This window comes from Phocoena phocoena, chromosome 11 (genome assembly GCF_963924675.1).
Source record: "Phocoena phocoena chromosome 11, mPhoPho1.1, whole genome shotgun sequence".
Lineage (NCBI taxonomy): Eukaryota > Metazoa > Chordata > Mammalia > Artiodactyla > Phocoenidae > Phocoena > Phocoena phocoena.
The window spans coordinates 30,640,112-30,661,662 of NC_089229.1; the positions used below are offsets into that span (position 1 = coordinate 30,640,112).

Here is a 21,551-nt window from a genome sequence, read left to right on the forward strand (position 1 = left end):
GGTCGTCTGTAGGCCTGCGCCTGGCCGACGACTTTCGCGAACTAACCACCAGGAGGAGTAAGTGGGAAGGGGCGGAGTTTGTCCTCGGCCCCGGGAGGGAGGGGTGTTGGCTGGAGAGTTTGTGAAAAGTTGTGAGACCAGCAGGAGGAAGTGGGGAGAGAGGCGTTGGGGCTGTTCCGGAGGCCGAGCGCGGGGTGGTCTTAGGTGACCCCCGGGGAGCCCCCGCGGCTGGAAAGGAGCCGAGCGCCTGCATGAAAGGAGGAACCTGCTGGGAAGTTCGCTTCTACCTGAGCCCGGAATTCCAGCGTCGGGTCCCGCAGCCCTTCCCCTGCGTGGTGGCTCTGGTGGCCGCGTCCGCGCCCCAGCAATGAGGATCCGGATGGCCGTGAGGTGGACGTGGGCAGGCAAAGGCTGCCTGCTGCTGGCGCTTTTAACAGTGACCTATCTCCTGGTGGAACTCTCCATCTCCACTCTCCATGCCTCCCCAGGAGCCGGCCTTACCAGGGAGCGGGGCCCAAGACAGCTCTCAGACTCCGGGAAGAAAGCAGTGGATTTGTCTCGACCGCTTTATGAGAAGCCCCCTGCAGATTCCCATGCACTTGGGGAGTGGGGGAAAGCCAGCATACTCCAGCTCAAGGAGGGTGAACTGAAGCAGCAAGAAGAACTCATTGAGAGATATGCCATTAATATTTACCTCAGTGACAGGATTTCCCTGCACCGCCACATAGAGGATAAAAGAATGTATGAGTGTAAATCCAAGAAATTTAACTATAGGAGACTTCCCACCACTTCTGTTATCGTTGCTTTCTATAACGAAGCCTGGTCGACTTTGCTCCGCACCATCCACAGTGTTTTAGAAACTTCTCCTGCAGTCCTTTTGAAGGAGATCATCTTAGTCGATGACTTGAGCGACAGAGTTTATTTGAAGACACAACTTGAAACTTATATCAGCAATCTCGATAGAGTCCGCTTGATTAGAACAAATAAGCGGGAGGGGCTGGTTAGGGCCCGTCTGATTGGGGCCACTTTTGCCACTGGGGATGTCCTCACTTTCCTGGATTGTCACTGTGAGTGTAATACTGGTTGGCTGGAGCCACTTTTGGAAAGGATTGCTAAAGATGAAACAGCAATTGTTTGTCCTGTTATAGACACCATTGATTGGAATACTTTTGAATTCTATATGCAGACTGGGGAGCCCATGATTGGTGGGTTTGACTGGCGTCTAACGTTCCAGTGGCATTCTGTCCCCAAACATGAAAGGGAGAGGAGGAAATCGAGAATTGACCCAATCAGATCACCCACCATGGCTGGAGGACTGTTTGCTGTCAGCAAAAAATATTTTCAGTACCTTGGAACTTATGACACTGGGATGGAAGTGTGGGGAGGTGAAAATCTGGAGCTGTCTTTTAGGGTGTGGCAGTGTGGAGGTAAACTGGAGATCCACCCCTGTTCTCACGTGGGCCACGTTTTCCCCAAGCGGGCGCCATATGCTCGGCCCAATTTCCTGCAGAATACTGCTCGCGCAGCGGAAGTGTGGATGGACGGGTACAAAGAGCATTTCTACAATCGAAACCCTCCAGCAAGGAAAGAAGCTTATGGCGATATTTCTGAAAGAAAATTACTACGAGAACGGCTGAGGTGCAAGAGCTTTGACTGGTATTTGAAAAATGTGTTTTCTAATTTACATGTTCCAGAGGATAGGCCAGGCTGGCACGGAGCTATTCGCAGTATTGGGATCTCTTCTGAATGTTTAGATTATAATTCTCCTGACAACAACCCCACAGGTGCTAACCTTTCACTGTTTGGATGCCACGGTCAAGGAGGCAATCAATTCTTTGAATATACTTCGAACAAAGAAATAAGGTTTAATTCAGTGACAGAGTTATGTGCAGAGGTTCCTGAGCAAAAAAGTCACGTGGGAATGCAAAATTGTCCCAGAGATGGGTTTCCTGTTCCAGCAAACATTATTTGGTATTTTAAAGAAGATGGAACCATTTTTCATCCCCACTCAGGACTGTGTCTTAGTGCTTACCGGACACCTGAGGGCCGACCTGATGTTCAAATGAGAACTTGTGATGCTCTAGATAAAAATCAAATCTGGAAGTTTGAGAAATAGAAGAGCATAACAGCACTTTCTCGTCCTGAGCTGACGATAGCTTGAGGAACGTCAAAGAGCCTTCAGAGAGCCTCAGTGAAGATTAAGTTTATCAGCATTCACCCAATGGTCATCTGCAAGAGCTCTGTAAAAGCTGTGGATCATTTTGGTAAAAACACTGAAACTGGGTACACAGAGAGCTGCTGTTTAATATTTCAAGTGCCTTACTTATGGGTTTTATTTAAGAGCTTTGTCAATATGGTCTCTTCTTAATGAATTTGACTTGAGATACACAAAACATTTAAGTGCCAGACTTAATGTTAAAGAACGTAAAAGTCCATGCAAAACGAGGGATGATTTATTTTGATGGGTAAGTTCACTGCACATCTCATCAAAAAAAAACAAGAAAACAACTCAGAAATGTGCAGTTTGAGCTATTGCTATTTTTATTGTACATAGAATTTGAATTTCTTTTAGCCAGCACATTAAATTTTAGGTTTTGTTTATTTTTTTAATTCTAATTTTCCTTTACTCAAATAGAAATCAAGGAAAGTTAATCTTAAGGAGAAAGACCTGGTTTAGACATATGTGTCATTAGATGTAAATTTGAATGTAAGTTTAGAGGTCTTTTTAACATACAGACATCTCAGAAAAATATACCCATATCTGAATGAAATGAGAGATACTTACATTCCAGACTGCAAACTTGAGCTATTGGACTTAACTGATCTATACTGATACCTCACATCACTCTGATTTTGTAAGCTGTGCTCTCTGTGAACTTGTTTGTGTGTGTAGGGCATTTTCTGATTGCACTTCCTTAAGTTATGAATGTATTGGAGAGGGACTCATTCGGAATACTGTGCTTCTCTTTGTTAATGCTTAATCACTTAAAGTAAATGCTTAATCACTTAAAATTAACACAATAGAGGACAGCTGCATTTACTGAAATGTGTGAAACTGAAAGTGGGCCCACATCTACAAAGGCTGCAGGACTCTCCTACAGGCTTCTTGCTGATTAGGACTTTTAAGGATCAATTTTAAGAGAACGAGGGGAAAAGATAGCCTTGGCAATGGTGGATGCTGCCTTCCAGGTTGTTTTCTGCACCTAACCCTGAGCCTGGTGCTTAGGCAGCTGTCAGTAGTTGTGGGTGAATGACTGACTGACTGAATGGCTCAGCTGATGATTGTGACTTTGGTCAAGTCATTTGATTGACTTAGTTTGGGCCTCAGTTTCTCATCTGTAAAATGTGGGTGCTGGAGCAGGTCTTGAAGATCCCTCCAGCTCTGAAATGTTATGCTTGTACAGTCAGTCACTGTGCAATCTTTACAACACCTTTATTTCCTCCCTGCTAACGTAGGTAATGTTGTTGAGCAACGTTCAGTCCAGTTATGAAGCTGGAAAAAAAGAAATGGTTTTAAAAATTAAGTGAGCTGAGCTCAACTGAAGTGGTTTATTTTGGATTGAATGGAAAGTTGTGGTCAGTGTTTGTATTCATTTTATTTTGACAATTGCTGAACCAATTTTTGTTTTTTATCTTTAATCTTTCAAACTCTAAAAGTTATCTTTTGGGTTAAGAATATGAATATTTTCCAAACTAAATTATGCAAGAAGTAAACATACTTAAAAAAATTATTTTTACTGGTTTTATTCCAATGTTGTATCCAGAATTCAATCACAGGCTGAATTCAGAATTAAATCTTAATTAGTTCATTGTGGTCTAGATTTGTGAAAAATGCATGCTCCATAAAGCATCAGTCCACAGTACTCGGAAGTTGTTTTCGGTGTCTACTTGATGACTTGGAGAGTAGGAACTTTGCAAAATCTAAATTTAAGAAAAGTTTGTAGGATAACCATTTCAAAAAGTAAAATTGCTATGTATTTTGAATATTTTGTTTCTCTTTTGTTTCTTAAAAATGTGTTAATAACTTTCTGTATGTTATGTAGCAAAGAATTGTCCAGATTCCATGTGCAGTGTGCATGGCCCTGGGTACAATTTAGGAGGGTTTGTAATCTGCTCTGATGTGGTTAATTGGCAGCAGATATGCTCCTAAACCCACCCTCACCCCTTGCTCAGTCTGCCTTTTTGTCTTTAAAATCACCCTTTCTCTTTTTATTTATTTTTGTTGTTCTTCTTAGCCCCCTGTCAAATGGGAAACTAAGATTGACATATTCTAAATGTACTTACTGGAATTATTTTTATTCTAGAATCTTGCTGCTCCCATCGAAAAAAAAGGGAGCATTGAAAAGTAAAGCGCTTCATACTTTATTTACCTTTTGCCTAAATTGCAGGGTGTGACCTGTTAATCTTTTTGGAAGAAATTTTAGGCTAGTGTTTTATTTATATCAGTAACTTGGAATCAGTGGGCTGTTCATTCCTCACAGTAATGTAGGTAACGGAAGAATGAGACCCAATTTTCACATATAGGCATTTCCAATTTAATTCCTAAAATACACTGTAAAACTACAAAGTATATTTTGATTGCTTACTTCTAATTTATTGGTACCAAAGCTCTCTTTTGCAGTAGATAATTAAGAGTTGATCTTTTAATTTATATGCTTAAAAAGTTTTATAAAAAATTTGGTAGACAAGAAGTTTCAACTTTAAATGGTCACTATGTTATTTAGTGTTCAGTTCTATGAATATGTTGACTAAATAGTCATTTTTAGCAGCCATTAAAAAAAATGATAATCTGGTCATCTACAGGATCTCTATAACTCAGAATAACTTGTTTGTAAACGAAAATGTGTCTGTGCACCCAGTAGTAGGCTCCTGAGTATTCATTAATTGTTGGCAAATCTCACTTTTCTAGGTTGATGATAGGAGGTTATTTTTCAGTTGTGTAATTTTAGTTGGTTTAGGGGCTCAATTTTAATTAATAAAATACTTAGTTTTGACTTGTTTGTCCTTTTCTATTGATGTTTTAATAATGTTTTAAAATGAGCACAAGGAATGTGGAGGTTCAGATTAATCTCTTTTGAACGATGAATTTTTTTGTGTGTGATGAGCGGTTTCCATCCTTTTTTCCTTTTGTTAATGGTATTTGCAATATTGATTAAGACATATAAAATAAAATGTGTGCCTAATTACTTTTGCAAATGGATTCTGATGATTTTAGTCCCTGGGGTCACTCTTCCTGTGTACACATTTATTGATGGTAATAGAAGTAAGTTAGCTTGCAATTATTTTACTTATTTGACAATGCAGGCAGTAGAATATTTTAAAAAGTTGAATTTCATGTATTATCTTGCCAAGTGTCATTAACCAGCAAGTATTCTGAAGTGGTGTTAACACTACTCATGCATTAACTACTCATAAACAAACTGGAAATGATCGGAGATCTCTGGGACAAGTTGGGGACACTATAGAAGGAGGCAAGTGGCTACGTGGGCACCTTAGCACAAATTTCAGAACCCTGGGCCGGAAAGAAATATGTCTGTCCTGTAAACTGCATAGCTTCCCATTTCCCTCAACCTTCTCTCTGCATCACCCTGTCCCTAAGTGCAATTCCTGTCCACTAGTAGCATCTCTGTCCCTCTTTTAGTGATTCCTGCCAAACACCCTCCACCCCTGCCTCTCCCTGGCCTGAAACACTGCCTGAGCATCACCAGCCCAAGGACTCCGCTTTGTATTTCAGATGTCTTATAGCCACGTTTAGGATATGTGTAGTCAAGCTAAACATATTTTCACTGATCTTTTTTTTTTAATGTACAGTTTAAAACGTTACTATAAATATGTTATGATCTTCCTAATAATGAGTAATATAATCTTGCTAGTAAGTTTCTAAGTGACTGCAACCCTATGCAGATCATTTCATCTCTCTGTGTTTCAGTTTCATGAACGTTAGAAAACACTGGAAAATCCGTAGAGACAATATTAGTGGCTGCCAGGGCCTGGGGGAGGCAGGAATAGAGAATGATTGCGAATGAGGATGGGTCTTTTTGGAGGGTGTGGTGGTGGTGATGAGAATGTTCTGGAATTAGTGACAATGGTTGTACAACTTTGGGCAAAACACTGAATTGTACACTTTAAAAGGGTGAATTTGTGGTATGTGAATTGTATCTCAATTAAAAAAAAAGTTCAGGGGAGAAAAAGAGGCTGGAGAATTTCATGTGTCTCAGAAAAGATTGCTCTTTTCTCTGTCCCTCTGTGCATACTAGACTTTAAAACAGGCCAGCAGTACTTATTGTTGATACTTGAGTCATGCTGTAATTCAGCAGAATTAAGGAAGTTAGATAAATATGTGAATCTCCCAGCTTCGTATGAGGGTGCAGGTGGAAGCCAGTTTGTATTGGAGTTTTTTCTTAAGATTTCAAAAAAACCTCAATCCTTTTGAACAGGAGGTAGAGATTATTATAAAAGGTGAAACGAGTTCCCAGAGTATATAATTGTCTGTGGCAGAACTGAAGACTAGAGAACTCCTTCTAACTTGCTAGTATTCGGATACTACTTTTCCTTTTGTGCCCAACTTGATCGTTTTCCAGGCTGGCTGGGGAGGGATGTCTGCTGCAGGCCAGCAGTGTCCTCAGCTGTCTGATCATCATTCTAACCCATTTATTTACACTTATCTAATCCTCTTCATAAAAGGAATAGGAGGTACTCTACTTAGTACTCTTTTTTTTTTTTTTAAAGTTAATTCTGCTATGTGTCAGGTGCTGTCTTATGCTTGGGTGTACATACAGAGATGTACAAAACAGGTGTGCTTCTTATGATGGTATGAAGAATTCACAGTCCAGTGATAGAGACAGATATTAACAAGTAAACATACAAATCATGTGCAGATACAACTTGAAACTGGAAAACAACCAAATGCTGTGAAGAAAAGGAACAGGATTCTTTGAGGGATGAAAACTGGGGCAACGTACTTAAGTTTATGGGGTCAAAGAACACTTCTCCGTGGAAGTTAGATTTAACTCAAGACCTGAAGAAGGAGCTAGCTAGGCAAAGACTAGAGACAGAATAGAATAAGCAAAAATCAAGGGTGGGAAAGAGCTTGTCCTTGATCAAGGAAATAAAAGAAGGCCAGAATGGGTAGAGCCTGTAAACAAAGGGAGAAAGAGAGCTTTGAGAGGTGAAATTGCAGGGGGAGGCAGAGGCAGCTTGAGTTGTCTTTGGAGGCTATAGTGGGTTAAACGGCGACCCCCCAAAAGATATGTCCATGTCCTAATCCCTGGAAGTTGTAAATGTGACTTTATTTGAAAGAAAAGGTCTTTGCAGATGTAATCAAGGATCTTGAGCAGGGATCCTCCTGAACTACCTGGGTGGGCCCTAAAATGAGACATACAGAGGAGATAAGAGGAGAAGGCCACATGAAGTCAGAGATCGGAATGATAGAGCCGCTGGCCAAGGAGCTCCTGGAGGCACCAGAAGCTGGAAAAGGCAAGGAATGAAATCTCTAGAGCCTTTAGAGGGAGTGTGATCCTGCCAACACCTTGATTTTGGGCTTCTGGCCTCCAGAACCGTGAGAGAATAAATTTCTGTTGCTTTAAGCCTCCAAGCTTTTGATAATTCGTTATGGCAGCCACAGGAAACTAAGAGGGCATGTTTTAGGCTTTTGTTCTGAGAGTCATGGAAATTTGTTGAAGGATTTTAAATGAGGGAATGATACAATCTGATTTATACCTCAAAAAGATCACTCTGGTTACTACGTGGAGATTGAACCACTGTGAGTAGAGAAATCAATTAGGAGCTATTATACTTATATCAGCAGGAGATGATGGTGGTTCAGACTAGGATGGTGGTCTTCAAACTCGGTGATAGCCTGGGAAAGAGAGAAATTTGGGAGTTACTAGCATACAAATGGTATTTAAAGTCATGGGAATAGATGAGGTCACCTGGGAAAAACATAGAACAATGAGGGCAAATGGTCCATTTCTGAGTCCTAAGGCTCTCCAACCTTTGGATCAGAAGAGGAAATGACAAAAGAATCAAAGAAGGAATAGTCGGAAAAATAGGAGGGGAACCCATTATAGTAAGGTATTATGAAAGCCAAGGTGTAGATAGAGTGGAGTAAAAATGTAGAAGAGAGAGAAGAAGATATTAAATAGTCATTAGAAAGAGTGGGGAAGGGAACTATTATAGAATTGAGCACCACTGGGCAGTGTGGAAGATCCATGTGCAATCAGCGATCATGAATTTATAGTATTTCCAGTCTTCCTGGGAGTGTGTCTAGCAATTCTCACTGGCACAGATATAGTCTCAGAAAAGGCAGAGCGACTGGGATTTTGCCAGGGGAATTTAAAGGAAGGAGGAAAAGTCAAAGGATTGAATATATGTATAAGAAGGGGTTTATAATTTGGATAAGGAGAGAAGTGAGGATTATAAATCAGATAGTGAAATGAAGATAGTGAAAGAGAGCCTCAGTGGAGAACATAGGTCAATGGATTGGAGTTCTGGATGAGTTAGAAGCTCATCCAGAAAAGAAGCTATAAGAAAAGCATGTTGTCAAAGGGTAGTGGGTTTCATTTAGCAATCAGGGAAGTGTTGGTTCTGCTGGCGACAAAATCCAGGGTTTGACCATGGAATGGGCTGCTGAGGAAGCATGGAAGAAAAGGTCTTTGGAGAGGCCTGGTTGTCCCTTTAGTCTGAAATATTCTTCACCACCTCACTCTGGTTAGCTGGCTCCTTCCTGTGCTTCACGCCTCCACTTAAAATGCCGCTGATTACTCCATCTGAATAAAGTATTCTATGCCCATGAAAAATTCTCATGTGACATCCTGCTTTATCGTTCATGTCTCTTAGCACAATTTAAAGTGATATGCTTGCCTGCTAATTGACTTGTTTCCCTCTTCTCTGCTTAAATTTAAGCCTATACCAGGGCTCCCTGTTTTACAAATAAAGTAGCTCAGCACAAAGAGGCACATGGAAAAGTGCTGGCAAGATAATCATTGGTGTTTGCTTTGGGTGTTATCATGGCTAAAGCAGATTTTGCTGGGAGAACGGTGATAGGTGTACTGTTGGCTTTGGAGAAAGATATTTTCTTCCATTAAGATCCTGTGTCTGAGATGCAATATAGATTTTAGCACTTGAAAATGCTGCCCGAGTCAAGAGCTCTCCTGCAATTTTCAGATAAGTTTGTGACCTGCCAGCATATTTGATTTTGCATTTATTGAAATGTTCATTAAAACAATGCATCTACTGAAACCCAAAGAAGTTACTTAAATGAAATAAAGCTTCACACAAACTTAAATTAAAAAAAAAAAATTAAGCTCCCTATTCAGAGATTTTTGCCTGTATTGTTACTTAGGACTCTCCCCACCCCGCCCACCATGCCTTACATGTGGTAGGGGTGAGATATCTGTTGAATGAACTAATAATACCAGGAGTTAGAATGGAGAGAAAGACGGTGACCTGAGGTAGGTGAAGTGTGAAAGAGAAAATGATTGTTGCTTGAAAGGGTTGCAGGGAACTTGATGTACCCAAGCACAGTCAAAGTGTAAGTAGGTTAGTAGGAGGAGGGACTTTCAGAGAGGAGGATGTGTACACAAGAGGGATCATGTAGTGGGTGTTTCTCTGGCCCGTGGTAGCTTTGGGGAAGGAGAGCAGGCATGGGTACCAGGGTCAGCTAAGGGGCTATCTGGAGCATTATGGGAGAGAGTGCAGGGTAATTGATGACCAGAGAGGCTGAAGGCTTAAATTCTGGTCATGACTGGAGGAAACAGCATGAAGCATGGTGGATTTATACTCAGTAGCCTCTTGGAAAGTGGTGGGCTCTTGGGTTTCACAGGATGAGTTGGAAGATGATCAGAGAGGAGACGATGGGAAAAAATGACCACCTGTGAAATACCATCCCTCTTTATGCAGACAGAAACTGGAAGTTGAGCAACTTTGCTGAGGCAGTATAGCTAGTAAGCAGCAGAGCTTGGCTGAGCCTGACTTCCAGTCGGCCTCTGGAGCCACACTTTTCCATTAGGGCAGTTTCCCAGAGGGGCACACTTAAGTTTATACAAATGTTAGAAGAGTTTAAGAGCATTTTCGTGTGACGTGCACGATCTGAGCTGCGCTTTAGAAGTTTCCATTTAAAACGATATATTTTAACATTGATGGTGTCACCTTTTCCTCTTTTTGTGTTCAAGGTTACCCTGTCATTGATTCATTCCCTATTTAATCTGTGGGATGTTTGTAGAGTAAATGACAGTATAGGACAAGTTTATATCTCCTTTTTCTTTCTGAATAGAGGCAGAATGAAATTGTGAATTTTTAAGTTATTTTCCTCACAGTGAAACTATAGTTAAAGTTTGCCAGAAATTCTTTTTCTATTCTGGTTCTTGATGGCAACCTGTGTAGCAGATTTACTTAAGTTCCTCCTACTGTTATAGTTTTAAAAATTGCTCCCAAGCACTAAAGTAAGCTCGGGTACACACTGAGAGGCAGTAGCAGAGTGCAGTATTTCTCAGATGTCCACATATATCAGAATGGACTGAGAAAGTGATCAAAAGTTCAGATTCCTGGGTCTCATTTCAGAGAATGTAACTTACTAGAAATACACGTTTTTCACAAGGTCCCCAAGTAATTCCAATGGGGATAATCAGTAAATCCCCAGAGCTTCTCCAAGCACTGGGTTCTTGGTTAAATGCCCCGGCTGTGGAGTCTGATAGACCCGGTTAAACACGGAGCTCTACTCCTTTCCACCTGCGTGACTCTGGGCAAGTTACTTCACCTCACCAAGCCTCATTTCCTCATCTGTAAAAAAGGGATAATGATAGTCACCTACCTCGTTGTAAGGATTATGTAAAAGGATGTTTACCAAGTTCTTAAAAGTACTCGGCCCACAGTGACAAGTGAGAAGGGTTTGTGTTAAGATTGTCACCTCTCATCGAGATACAGAATTTGAATACGTTAAATTTCTCCACGTTGTCATCACTAGAGATTATTCTTAAAGCAGTCACAGCTCCTTTGAGACTGCTTACACCAGCAAGCTAACTACTTAGTGTCAGCTAGCAAGAAAATTATTCCCTCATTCAGACAGGAATTTTAAGTCAGTGCCATCACTTAATTATACTATTACATAGTGCTTGGATTGTACAAACTGTTCTGAAAGTATTAGATAGGGTATTAAAGTTTATCTAGTTACGGTTAGAATATTATCTTTTTATTGTGCAACCGTCTCCCTTCTGTCTGGGTTTATGGGTGTGTATGCCTGGGGATTACATTTTATTTTTCTTTTCTTAAAAATACTTATAGTGAACTCCTTCTCTTCGATTTCCTTAGAAGATTTCCTTGTTTATATTTTCCTGAAGAAGGTGGTCCAGTGTTTCTGTTGTGAACCAAAGACCAGCATGAACCTGGAAATGCAACAGAAAGTACAAAATCATGGTGCCCTCAAACTAGAGAGCTGAGTTTCATTCTGGTAGTGGGTTTTAAAGCAGAACATAATGAGGGTAGGAAATATATTGAGGGACTTCTGCAATAATTGAAAAATTCAAGAATTTCTGTATGGAGGTGATTGAGTTATTAGGACTCTCTTGATTATGGAATGAAAAGACCTAAGAGGAATATAATCCAAATTTATAAAGTTGTGAAAGATATTATATTATGAACATGGACCTTTTTAGTAAATTCTAAAATATGTACTCTTTGACCCATCAATAATTCTTTTGGGCATTTATCACAGTGTTATTTTGCATATGTCAGAAGTGACACATGTACATTGCAGCATCATTTGTAAACAACCTAAACAGGGTAGACTGGTTAAATAAATTAAGGTATAGCTACACCATAGAATACTATGCAGCTATTAAAAAGACTAAGGCCAACTTCTGCCTCCAGACACGATAGTAACTGGTAAGCAAACTTGCCCTCCAGCTGAAAACAACTGTAAAACGAGACGGAATATATGAGGCAACTGTTTTCGGGCGTTGAGCAAACAGGGAATGTAAACCGGTGATCCTTGCAAGAAGGAAACACCTTCTTGCAAGGAAGGTGAGCTCCTCCCTACTTGGCTTTCTCCCCGGGGGGCACTCTTCCTGCTGCACAGCAGAGGTAGAGCAAAGCGGAGCAGAGGTCTTAGTTCTTCTGGTTGTGTCCGGGCTGAATGCGTGTGGCAGGGTTCCTGAGAAGCTGCTGCTGAGTGGGGTACGTGGCCTCAGATGTCTGTGGGGCCTGCTGCAGTTTTGGCTGAGGTGCAAGTTGAGAGACTGTGAGGTCTAGCGGAGACCCCTTCCTGCTGGGCTGAGAGAGGAGTGGTGAGCCCAGTGACCATGCCGGGCTAGAGCGCTCCAGCTCTAGCTCAGGCAAAGGGGAGATCTTGCCCAGCACCTCAGGCAAGACACCAGGGAGGCCAGGCCTTAGGCATCAGGACCACATCTGAAATAAAGGGCATGCCCGAAAACTAAATTTAAAACTGAAGTAGATTTGCTCTAACAAAGAATAAAACCAAGCCTGGCAAGATCAAAAGGAGTAAAACTGCACCCTGAACTCTAGTTAATAGCACCGCTTTCTGCAGGGGTGTGGGTTAGTGATTCTGAAACCGTTGGCGTGCTCTAGACTTGAACAAAAATATATTGAGTGTAACGTGAGCCAGATTTTTTACTGTGGGGGAAGAGAGTTATAAGTGTAAGAAGAGGGAGGGCTGGAATGTATTTGGTGCTGTTAGATTGAATTAGAGTTATCAATATGAACTCATGGTTTTTAATATCTTTATCTTCATTTCTACATATTGATAGATACAGCTTTCTATTTATATCTACTTTCTTAGTTCTGCCTGCTGAGATTTCTATTTATACCTTATTTCTTAGTTCTGTTAGCTGTCACAGCAGTAGCAATGAGCAAACAGTTTCCAGATCTTGGTTTCTAAATACCACTCTCTATTAAGAGGAATCAGAGCTTCTTAGGGAGAAAAGACCTATTCCAGGGCTGGAGCAGGGAAAGTACATCTTGGAACATCTTGTAATTCTAGAAGTAAGGAAGTATTCAAAATGATGGACACATATCAGAAGGACACAGAGGCCAGCTTTAAGGGGCTCTTACTAGCCAAATCTGGAAAAATATGAGTCAAAATAAATAATGATAGCTTTGAATTATAACCCACTGAGTAAAATAATCTGCGTTCACACTGATATGAACAAGTATCTGAATAAGTAGATAAGCGGAGAAAAAGGGAAGATTCTTCCTTAAAGTTAACAAATTAAACATTAGTTCATTAATTAAACATTAATTAGTAAACCATAGAAAGAATAATGGGTTGGAAAATCATTGAAGGATGCTAAAATTAGTGGGTGATGGACTTCCCTGGTGGCACAGTGGTTGAAAATCCGCCCACCAATGCAGGAGACACGGGTTCAAGCCCTGGTCCGGGAAGATCCCACATGCCGCAGAGCAGCTAAGCCCGTGCGCCACAACTGCTGAAGCCCACGTGCCTAGAGCCCATGCTCCGCAACACACAGGAGAAGCCACCGCAATGAGAAGCCCGCGTACTGCAACGAAGAGTAGCTCCTGGTCTCCACGACTAGAGAAAGCCCTCTCACAGCAACAAAGACCCTACGCAGCCAAAAATAAATAAATTAATTAATTTAAAAAAATAAAATTAGTGGGTGACAGTTTATTGAGGAAGAGGATATTTATATAGTTTACAGTATCTCCCGACAAAATACTAATTAATTACAAAGTGGAAAAATACTAACTTTACAAGGCAAAAACTGCCTAAGCCAAGTGGTCAAAGTTAATCTCACCAGTACTAGGACAGATATCAAGCATACCCTGATATGATGCACTGATAAGGGCACAACAAAATTTTTGTGGTGTTCTTGTCAAAAGTGTATATCCTGAATCTAATGGCAAGGAAACAACAGGAAGAAAACAAACTCATTAAAAAAGAGATCAGATTTGTGATTACCAGAGGCAGTGGTGGGGGAAGGGGGATTTGGATGGAGGTCGTCAGAAGGTACAAGCCTCCAGATGTAAGGTAAATAAGTACTAGGGGTGTATAATTATAATTGACACTGCTGTGCATTGTATATAAAAGCTGTTAAGAGAGTAAACTCTTAAGAGTTCTCATCATGAGGAAAAATATTTTTTTCCCTATTTCATTACTGGATCTCTATGAGATGGTGGATGTTCACTAAACTTACTGTGGTCATCGTGACATTTGATGTGTGTAAGTCAGATCATTATGCTGTACACTTTAAACTTATACAGTGCTGTATGTCAATTATATTGCAATAAAAATGGAAGAAAAAAATCCAGAAAAAAAAAGTGATTTGACACACATATTTGCTTAAACACAGGGGAGGATACTCAAGAAAATGAGTATCCTCTCTTCTATGTGCTTAAACAAATATGTTAACTATGCCTCTAGGAAGGGAAACCAGGTGGCCAAGGGCTGGAAGGAAATTTGGTAAATACTCTTGTTAATACTAGAATTCTGCGTCATATACATTTGTTACCGTTAGAAAAGATAATTTAACAACAAATGCAATAATTGGGAGGCAGTACCACCTCTTTCCAGAAAAAGGTATTCCTCGCAAAGCAAACCTCCAGTTAACTGTAGTTGATTTTGGTTAAATCAATGAGAGAGCTCGGGTTGAGGAAAGAAAGTTATTGCTACTTAAGGTGACGCAATAACTGTTGGCCTTTTGGACATTATGGAGAGCAAACCATTAGTATGCTCTTTGTTGTCACCTCCAGAGACCTGACACTGGCCTAGGTGACTGTGGACTTTGTTCTTTCTTTTGTCCTAATGAGGATTTCTTGAAACAATAGATTATTGTTATAAAATATAAATACTTTTGTTTTTAAATGGGTAGATTTACTAGTTAAATTTTTAACTTCCTCCCTTTGATAGTTTATCTTAAAATAGATGAGTCAGATGATGGTTAGGTACAAGCTTTGACATTTTAAATGATGTGGTAATGTTTATAGAGGGTGTGGTTCACTAGAAATGTATGAAAGCAAATTCCAGGTTGACACTGTACAGCATTGACACCAATAATCAAGTACCTTTTATTATTGTGGTATTAGGGTTTGGTGGCGCAGGGTTAAGGAAGTAAGGAGGGAAGTTCAGTGTTGGTTTTCATAGTTTCCAATAAGAATGCATTCATGGGCTTTTTGTAGATTGTTAGTCTTTTTTTCTGTTTCCTTGAAATTTGGAAGAAAATGTAGAGTGTACCCTGAGCCACACAGTTGTAATTGGGACATCCCTGCTTCTAGTGTTTCATAATTATTAGGGCTTGGAAATGCCACCTTGCTGTAAGGTTTTGCTGTCCTTTAAACCATGCGTTCATCCTGCCCTCTCATCACTTCTCTTTAGCGGGTCTCAGGCTGGTAATAGCCAAGTGTTGCTTTAATGTAGCCATCAACTCTAAATTTATGATTTTTGAGCATCTAGTCTGCTTAAGATGTCCTTTTCCTTTTCTGACAAAATATGTAAAGGCTCAAGTCCTGTGGCACCTTCTCAGTTAAGTGTCATGTTCCTATTCCTCTGGCTCTGCCCTCTGCCCCTCCCCCCCACCCAGCCCATGCCACCCCCAATCAATTGTTGCTTCACCATGATCCTATAATAACATTTTTTCTGGTCCTTGTCATATTGAACATTAGTGACCCTGTAAACCTTCAATGAGTTCATGGATCAATTGTGTATATTAACTCTCTCCACTGCCTCCCTCCCATTTTCTCCTCAACCCACACCATTCCAGCTTTGATCCCACCACTTCACTGAAACAAATCTTGTTGCCAAGCCAACGTTTGATCCTCAGGCCTAGGGCTGGCTTCTTGGGCAAATGACCTGTATCGTTGCGCAGGTCTCATACTTGGTTTAATGCTCTGCTATCATGGTCTTGAAATTCTTAATGATTTCCTACAAGGGCCTCCACATTTACACTGGAACCCCCAGATTATGTAGCTGGTGTGTTCAGGCCTGATCTTAACCAGGTCTCTTCAAAGCACTTCACACAGCCCGTCAGCCTCTTGGAACACATCCTGAATTCCTGGACACCACAGTCTCCTTGCCCCCTCCCCCTCCATTTATGGCTCCTTCCTGTCTCTCCCTTCTCTCCAGGTTAAGTATCTGCACCGTCTTCTTTATCTAGACTCACGGCCTGAGTGATCCCATCCAGTTTCCAGTCTTTAATGTATTATCTACACTGTTGCTGCTGACAGTAACACAAATTAAAACGACAGTGATAATAGCTACATTTGAGCATTTTCTATGTGCCAGGCATGTCTTCTGAGTATTATTTCACTTAATACTTTAAATGCCTTAATTTCATTAAATCTCTCTAAGATTTACCTGGGTGTGCACGCCAAAAGCTGGGCACCTTTGTTTCTTTTCTTTCTTTCCCCTTCACATCTAATGTGTTTGCAAGCCTTGTGGACTCCCGTCTTTGTATCTTGGTTTTGACTGCTTCTACCATTTCCACAGCCTTCAGCCTAGTCCAAACCACCACCTTCTGGCGGGATTATTACAGTAGCCTCCTGAGTGATTTCCTTCTTCCCGCTGTGCGTACTCCACACAACAGCCAGAGTGAGATTTTTTGTTCGTTTCGTCTAAACATTTTATTAAAGTGTAAGATATGTACCACAATTGGACAGCTTGCAGAATTTCCACAACCGTGACATGCCCATTTTGCCAACATCCAGAGTAAGAAGCCCTCTTGTGCTCCCTTCTAGCCACTGTCCTCCTTCCCTACCACCCACATGCTCTCTATGCTGACTTCTAACTCCATAGATTAGTTTTGCTGCTTCTTGAACTTCGTATAAATGAAATTTCATTACATATTAGGTGCACGGTATGAATATACCACAGCTTTTGTATCCGTTTTACTTTTGATGGACAGTTGGGTTTCTAGTTTTGGTCTTCTTTGAATAGTACTTCCACAACATTATTGTACATGTCTTCTGCTAAACATGCATAAGAATTTCTGTAGGTATATACCTAGGCGTCAAATTCTGAGTCAGATGGTAAGTGTACATTCAGCTTCAACAGATTTCAAAACAATTTTCCAAGGGTGCTTAAAACGGCCAGCATTATTTGAGAGCTCCACTTGTTACGCATACTCACCAAGATTTGGTACTATTTATCTCTTTTATTGTAGCCATTCTAATGAGAGTGTAGTGATATCTTATTGTGGTTTTAATTTGCACTTTCCTAGTGAGTAATGGATTTGAGCACCTTTTCATATGTTTATCGGCCATTTGCATAGCCTCCTTTATGAAGTGCCTATTTAAGCCCTTTGCCTATGTATTTGCCTGTCGTATTTTACTGCCTTTCCTTATTGATTTGTAGGATTCTTTATATATTCTTTATTATATGTTGGATAAATGTATTGTAAATATCTTTTTCGTCTCTGTGGTTTGCGTTTTCACTTGCTTGGCGGTATCTTTCAATGAGCAAAATTTCTTAATTTTAGTGTAGTACAAATTATCATTCTTTTCTTTTAGTAATTTAGTCATTTTCAGGTATTATCTAAGCAATCGTTGCCTACCCCAATGGCCATGAAGATATTCCCCTAAGTTCTCTCCTAAAAGCTTATTGTTTTACCGATCACATTTAGATCCGCAATCCACGCGGAATTACTTTTGTGTACAGTATAAAGTGTAGAAGTCAAGGTACATTTTTTTTCCTTGTGAATACCCAGTGGACCCAACATCATTTTTGCAAAGATCATCCTTTTCTCACTGTCAGAGCGGCAGTTTTCTTAAATCAGATCACAAGGTCCTGCTGCTTATAATCCTTCAGTGGCTGAGAACTAAATACACACGTCTCACCATGGCTCCTTGCTGGCATCAGCTTCTCTCTGGGCTTCCATCCCTTGTTCTCTTTTTCTCCCCTCCCCTGTGGACATGCTGGTCTCCTTGCTGTTCCTCAGGTTGACAAGTGCATGGCTGTCTCAGGCCCTCGCATGTGGAGCCCTCCTGCCCAGAGTGCTCTTTCTTCACGTCTTAGCCTGGATCACTCCTCGTTTCACTCAAGTCTCTGCTCGCATGTCCCTTCCTTGGAAAGGACCACTAACTACCCCATATAACATTAAGAATATGGTCAAAAGGTTTAAGCTTCCACTTATAAGTACTAGGGATGTAATGTACAACATGATTAATATAATTCACACTGCTGTCTGTTATATGTGAAAGTTAAGAGAGTAAATCCTAAGAGTTCTCATCACAAGGAAAACAAATTTTTTTTTCTTTTTCTTTAATGAGAAATATGAAATGATGAATGTTCACTAAACCTATAGTGGTAATCATTTCATGATGTATATCTCAAACCTGGAAGAAAAAAAAATAATATGTAAAAGTCCTCTGAACATGTATGATATTATAATCTAATGAAGCATCTCCTGCTCTGTTGTGATTCCCTGAGGGCGCGAGGTTGTGTCTTACTCCCTTTTGTAGCTCTTGTTTGTAGCATAATACCTTAGAACTCAGAGTCCCCAATATAATGTACATGATAATTCATTGTTTTCCCTATTTTGTCCACATTAGCCCCAGATAATTCAAACCCTGATTTATTTAATAATTTGATGAGCTGTAATGGAATGTCAACTTTTTGTACTTTTCAGAAAAGGGGGTAGTATACAGCTTATAAACCCACTTTAACTATTTTACATGGAAACATTGCATAGGCCAAGTCCAAATGAATTTTATCTATGGCTAAGGAACTTAGAAGGTTTTCAGTGACTTTATATTTCTCTTCTAACAGTAATACTAATTGTATTTCAAGTTTATAAAGTTTTTTTTTTCTAAACATTCTACAATCTAGACTTAGTGATTCTCATTGACCTGGTTCCTCTCACTGGGGCTATTTTGGGGCTACATGAATATATAAAATTTGGTTTTAGGGCAAGAGTTAGATCTATCTTTCATTTGTTTACTTCTTCATTCCTTGTTTAAGGCATTTATTTCCACTGTTGATTTCATTTGTTTTCCTTTTCTTAAAGCCTTAAGTTAATGTCTGAAACACATGACTCTTTTATTAATTGTAGAATGTGATAACAGAGCAAAAAGTGTGTTTTAAGATTACCTTATCTAGCTATAAAAGACATTACTGGTCAGGTAACAAAACTGGAAAGCAGTAGGTTAAAGTACTGTCACGGGTAAATTTTCTGAAGTTGATTACAGTGCTATTGGTATGTAAAAGAATATCTTTATTCTTAGAAAAATACACTTAAGTATTTAGGAATAAAGGTGCCATGATGATGAATTTACTTACCCCAGAATCGCTTAGGAAGAAAAAATTGTGTGTTTGTATGTGTGCCCACACATACAGTGCTTGTGTACAGGAAAAGAGTGCGCACAGGAGCAAATTATAAACCAAATGGGGCAAAATAGTAACAACAGGTGGATCTGGTAAAAGGTATATTAATGTTCTTTATACTATTTTTATGACTGTTCTGTAACTGTGAAGTTGTCTCTGCATAAACAGTTTTAAAAAATCATTCTCATCCAGCCGTCTCAGGAAAAGCATTCAGTCCTTATGACACGAAGATTAAGTTACTTTCTCAGTCAACCTGAGAGAGACAGAACTGACTCCTACTCCTGTGTCTCTGTTGTATCGTGCTGCCTTCTTCTAGTAAATAGTCATTGAGTTCTAACCAAATACAGGGACCAATAATCCTGCTCTGTGGCTACATGGGACACAGCGAAGCTTGCATATTAGTGATGTGGCTTTGGGTTTCTTTTACAAATGTTTTTGCCATTACTTGGTCTGTCTCACAACCTCCAGGCCCCTCTGTTACCTGGACGTCTTGTTCTTAGATATGCTGCCCATTGTAATGAGACATGCCTACGTTTGTGTTTTAATACACAGTGGTTTTGTTCTTCTATTTCTTAATAGCTACCGGTTCTTGGGATACGTTTCTCATGCTGTGGAGTTTCAAGCCGCAAGCTAGAGCTTTCAGATATGTGGGTCACAAGGACGTTGTAACCAGCGTGCAGTTTTCTCCACTTGGAAACTTACTGGCATCTGCTTCACGAGACAGGACCGTTAGACTCTGGATTCCTGATAAGTAAGAGAAACAAACACCTGTTATGCTCTGGATTTAGAAATGTGAAAGAGTACTGGAGGCAGGCTGTTCCCTGTGCGCTTCTTGGAATGCCCACACCCCCAGTTACCTGCACATCTTTAGTCTGAGTCACAAACAAGGTGTACTGCCCTTGTCCTAAAGTCAGACTATTTCATTACCGTTTTTTCCTCATCTTTAACTCATAATTGTGTCTTCTGTTTGAAAACTGTTTCTAACCATGGAAATATGCTTAATATGTCCTAAGGTTTTCTTGGGGCGGGTGGGGGGCAGTGGTTAGGAAGGGTGATGGTTATCAATCCCTTTATAAATCTGATGTAAGCTTTAGATCGTCTCCCTAGAGAGATATACATCAGCCTATCTAATCAAGATTTTACAGTTTATTAACCTACTACCACCCATCGCGGATCCTTGAGGGGACTTTGAATCTCTATTAAAAACCCCAGGGCTAGCTATTCTTTGATGCATATCATTCATTTGGGCTCCAGAATTTTCTTGTTAAAGAGAATTTCTGGCAAATGTATAAACCTCATTGCATTTGTGCACAGTCCTATCCTGTCATAGCAAACCTCTCTATAAGAGGTTTTTTAAATCCTAGCTGATAGCCCATCTATTTTAAGCAATTATCGAGCCTTGATTATTTTAAAAGTTTTTAAACTCTTAATTATAAAGAATTTCAAGCATACATGAAAATAGAATGGGTGATGTGACAACTCCCTCCCCACATAACCATCCCCCATATCCAGCAGTAATCAGTGTTCTGTCAGTCTTGTTTCATCTGTTCCCCCGTTGCCACACACCTTTTTTTTTTCTTTTCTGGAATACGTATTATTAGAACAAATCTCACACATCATATCATTTCCTCCATAAATACTTAGGATAATAAGAAACGAGTGTTTTCCTTCACTCTGTTGTGGCAGGATTTGATCTGTGGTATGTGCCCGAACAGGCTCAGGCACTCGCAAATGAATGAAAGTTCCAGGGGCATTTCCCTGCCAGTGGGCACTTTTTTCCTGCCACTACCCAAAGGATCTCCATGCTGAGAAATCTGAACATTATCCCGAGGCAGCAGACACTACTGAGGAGAGGTGACATATTATGATACTGCAGATGGGAATGTAGAGGGAATCGTAAGGACAAGAGGCTGATTTGGGGTCCAAAAGTGAAAGCATTTTTTTAAATCCTTCGCTTCAGGAATTTAGGACTAGTGGTTTGTTATCCTCAGCACAGCGTCCGTCCCCCATCGCTAATTGAGGGAAATCTCGGTAAACTGCACAAGGGTAGATGAGGTAAAAGCACACTGAATCATTGACTTGTACTGGCTGATCTAGGTACAACAGTTAGGCTGTGTAGACACGTCTAGTTCCTCTTCCTAAATCACATCATGGTGGGGCCAGGGCAATAGTGGGTCACGGCAAGGAGAAGGAAACTGACTAACCAGTTACCTATTGCTGCATAACAGTCCTCAAAACTTAGTAGCTTAATACAATAACTATCATT

General features: G+C 40.3%; 2 protein-coding genes across 3 annotated transcripts in view; both read left to right on the forward strand.

Moving 5' to 3' along the window:
* The window catches only part of POC1B (POC1 centriolar protein B), a 102,882-nt gene that overhangs the window by 1,013 nt on the left and 80,318 nt on the right, over positions 1-21,551 (forward strand). For both annotated transcript variants that reach the window (XM_065887547.1, XM_065887548.1), the window contains one exon: positions 19,865-20,036. In XM_065887547.1, coding sequence (XP_065743619.1) covers positions 19,865-20,036 — 172 coding nt within the window. The remainder of the gene's footprint in view (positions 1-19,864; positions 20,037-21,551) is intronic.
* On the forward strand, positions 126-2,477 carry GALNT4 (polypeptide N-acetylgalactosaminyltransferase 4). The gene has a single exon (XM_065887546.1). The coding sequence runs from the start codon at positions 368-370 to the stop codon at positions 2,114-2,116; it is 1,749 nt and encodes a 582-aa protein (XP_065743618.1). The 5' UTR covers positions 126-367; the 3' UTR covers positions 2,117-2,477.

Bases quoted from the DNA above. Each gene is read 5' to 3' on its own strand.
- GALNT4 (XM_065887546.1), top strand. From the start codon at position 368: ATGAGGATCCGGATGGCCGTGAGGTGGACGTGGGCAGGCAAAGGCTGC.